At 44.3% G+C, this 3,563-nt stretch overlaps 1 protein-coding gene across 1 annotated transcript; it reads left to right on the plus strand.

Moving 5' to 3' along the window:
- The first annotated feature begins 601 nt into the window (after window positions 1–601).
- On the plus strand, window positions 602–2,401 carry LOC129716797 (uncharacterized). The gene has a single exon (XM_055666632.1). It carries the CDS (start codon window positions 602–604, stop codon window positions 2,399–2,401), a length of 1,800 nt encoding a protein of 599 aa, XP_055522607.1.
- Window positions 2,402–3,563: the final 1,162 nt, after the last annotated feature.

The raw sequence follows: 3,563 nt of genomic DNA on the forward strand, positions 1-3,563 counted from the left end.
CTAAATAGGGTAGCTACGGCAAACAAAATTTGGATTTTTCCAAATTTATCGAAAGATGGCCTCTCTCAATCGCCTAGCCACTTCTGTAAGGCTCTGTATGTGCTCTTCAAACGTGTTGCTTACAATGACTATGTCGTCAAGATAAACAAACACGTTTGGCTCAAGCACGCCATAACCCAGAACTTGATCCATTAATCTGGATAACGTCGCCGGACTGTTCACTAACCCAAAGGGCAACCTAGTGAACTGGAACAGTCCCTTTCCAAAGACTCTGAAAGCTGTATATTTGCGAGACTCCGGATCCAGCGGAATCTGCCAAAAGGCTTTTGACAAGTCGATGGTGGATAGATATTTGGATGCTCCAAGCCTTCCCAATATGCGATCCTGATGCGGAAGGGGGTACGCGTCTCTGCGAGTTCGCAAATTTAGCTTTCTTGCGTCTAGACACATTCGCACCTTGAGGTTGTCATTATCCTCGCCAGAATCTCCTTTCTTCATCACCGGGACTATCAATAGCGCCCAGTCGCTGTTGGATCTCTCGACGACCCCTGATTCAATCCATTGAGTGCGGGAAGGGGGCTTCCAGCCTGCTGCTTCAGGCATGTATGATTTAATTTCTGAACTATCGGTACCTGACCATCCTTCAAGTTCTAGCATTTCTGATCGCCGCCATGATACGTGCAACATCTGGATCAACTATCAGAATGTGCGGGGACTGCGAACGAAAATCGACGAGTTTTTTCTTCACGCTGAAGACAGCATGTACGATGTCATCATTCTCACCGAAACCGGCTTAGACGACCGCATCCATTCGCTCCAGCTTTTTGGGAACTCATACAGTGTTTTTCGGTGCGACAGGAGCGCCATGAATAGTGAGAAACGTTCTTTCGGAGGTGTTTTGATTGCTGTGGACAAACAATTCCCATGTACTCTTTTTGTACCCGCACACGGAAGGCATTTAGAGCAGGTATGCGTTCGAGCGACTATTCGTTCTAAGAAAATATTACTGTGCGCCGTATATATACCACCGGACAAAAGTAACGATGCATCTGTCATCGATGCACATGTTGCTTCTGTTCGCGAATTTTGTGACGATAGTTGTCCTGATAGCACGGTAGTTGTTCGCGGCGACTATAACCAGCCTCGAATCGCCTGGGACATATGCAACGGTGTGATACAGCATACTAATCCTGCCCAGCTCTCTGCAAGTAATGCAACATTGATTGATGGGATGGACTTTCTAGACCTATATCAGGCTAACTTGCAGCGTAATTATCTTGGCAGAGTGTTGGATCTTGTTTCCTGCACTAGTGGTAGTAACGTTTTGGTTGATAGTTGTGAAATGCCGCTGATTCAACCTGATTCGCATCATCCTCCTCAAGTAATTAAGCTGCCTGTTTCCAACTGTCCAGCTTCCACTCCAGTGTATGTCTCACCGTCAAGACAGGAATTGAATTACCGCAAGATCGATTTCGTTACCCTTTCCGCATATCTTTCGAGCATTGATTGGACTAGTTTGTTTGAGTCAGAATCGGTTGACATTATGACTTTGCGCTTTTGCGATGCTATTCGCTCATGGTTGACCGAAACAAAATCCGCACCTGCATGGGGCACCAGCATGCTACGGCACTTGAAACGACTTCGAAACACATATCAGCGTAAACACCGTAAATGGCGAACTGTTCAAACAAAATACCACTTTAAACGTGCCAGTGAAAAGTACCGACGGCTAAATGCTAGTTTGTATAAATCGTATGTTCTGAGTGTTCAGGCTAATTTGCGAAGAAACCCGAAAAAGTTTTGGAGCTTCGTAAACTCGAAAAGGAAAAGCTCTGCAATTCCGTCGGAAGTGTTTTTCAATGAATCTACCTCCTCAACTGAATCGGATGCTTGTAAGTTGTTTGCTACGTTCTTTTCGTCGGTCTTTGCTTCCGATCCTGTCACTGCACAAACCGTTGAGAACGCTGTTCAAAATGTTCCGGCCAACTGTGTTGATCTAGATGTTTTCGAAATTACTCCAGAAATGATAATTGCTGCAGCAAAAAAATTAAAAACGTCTTATTCCGCTGGACCAGATGGGATTCCCGCTGTCATTTTTTGCCGTTGTGCCGTTTTGCTTGCTGAGCCACTATGCTGCATCTCTAACAAGTCCTTCACGTCAGGAAAATTCCCGGAGGTGTGGAAAAATTCTATCATGTTTCCAGTTTTCAAAAGTGGTGATCACAGCAACGTCAAAAATTACCGTGGCATTACTAGTTTATCTGCTGGCTCAAAACTTTTTGAATTAGTCGTAAGTGCAGCTATTCAACGTAGCACTAGACACTACATTTCCTCTGATCAGCATGGTTTCATGTCTGGCCGCTCGGTGACTACGAATCTTCTAGACTTCACCTCTAGTTGAATTAATGAACTGGAATGTAAAGCACAGGTGGACGTGATATATACGGATCTGAAAGCTGCCTTCGACCGTATTAATCATCGAATACTGTTGGAAAAAATCCTGCGAATGGGTGCTTCGCGACAGTTCGTAAAATGGCTAGGCTCATATTTGTGCGATAGAGTTATGCGAGTTAAACTGGGATCACAATTATCGCCTCCTTTCGCCAATAAATCGGGTGTACCTCAAGGCAGCAATTTGGGACCACTGTTGTTTATTTTATTTTTCAATGACGCTGCTGCTGCACTTGGAGTTGGTTGTAGGCTGTTTTATGCTGACGATCTTAAAATATTTTTGACGATTCGTTCCATCGAGGATTGTCGACGTCTACAGGATATGCTAAATTCGTTCGCGTATTGGTGTAAATTAAACTGTTTGACAATCAGCATTGCTAAATGCGAAGTAATGACTTTTCATCGCATAAAATCGCCTATATTATTCAGCTGCCAAATAGATGGTCAAACACTGAATAGAGTTGAATACGTAAAGGATCTTGGCGTGACTCTCGATCCTAAACTGACTTTTGATCGTCACCGCGCGAAAGCTATTTCGAAAGCTACCCGTCAGCTAGGATTCATTTCAAAAATCGGACGCGACTTTAAAGACCCGTACTGCCTAAAATCTCTGTATTGTGCTCTTGTCCGTCCTGTCCTCGAAAACGCAAACCTTGTTTGGATGCCCCACCAGCTCCATTGGAATCTACGTATAGAACGCGTGCAGCGAAGATTCATACGTATGGCTCTTCGGGACCTGCCTTGGCGACAACCCGACAACCTGCCCCCGTACTCAGACCGCTGCTGCTTGCTCAACCTAGATACTTTAGAACGTCGCCGCAAGATGCAACAGGTGTTGTTTGTGGCAAAGCTGCTAAATGGTGAAGTAGATTCTCCCAAACTTCTTTCGTTGTTAAGTTTCCGTGCACCACATCGAGCCTTACGACCTGCATCACTATTGACAAACCGTTATCATCGCACGAACTTCGATCGCAATGAACCCATTGCCTCATGCATTAGAATGTTTAATCGAGTGGAGGAATACTTTGAATTTGGTGAACCTTCGTTTAAACTGAAGAAGAAGCTAGCACGTATAAGTTTTTAACATCATATATTAGTTTTATATTAGTTCA

This window comes from Wyeomyia smithii, chromosome 1 (assembly GCF_029784165.1).
Source record: "Wyeomyia smithii strain HCP4-BCI-WySm-NY-G18 chromosome 1, ASM2978416v1, whole genome shotgun sequence".
Taxonomy (NCBI): Eukaryota; Metazoa; Arthropoda; class Insecta; order Diptera; family Culicidae; genus Wyeomyia; species Wyeomyia smithii.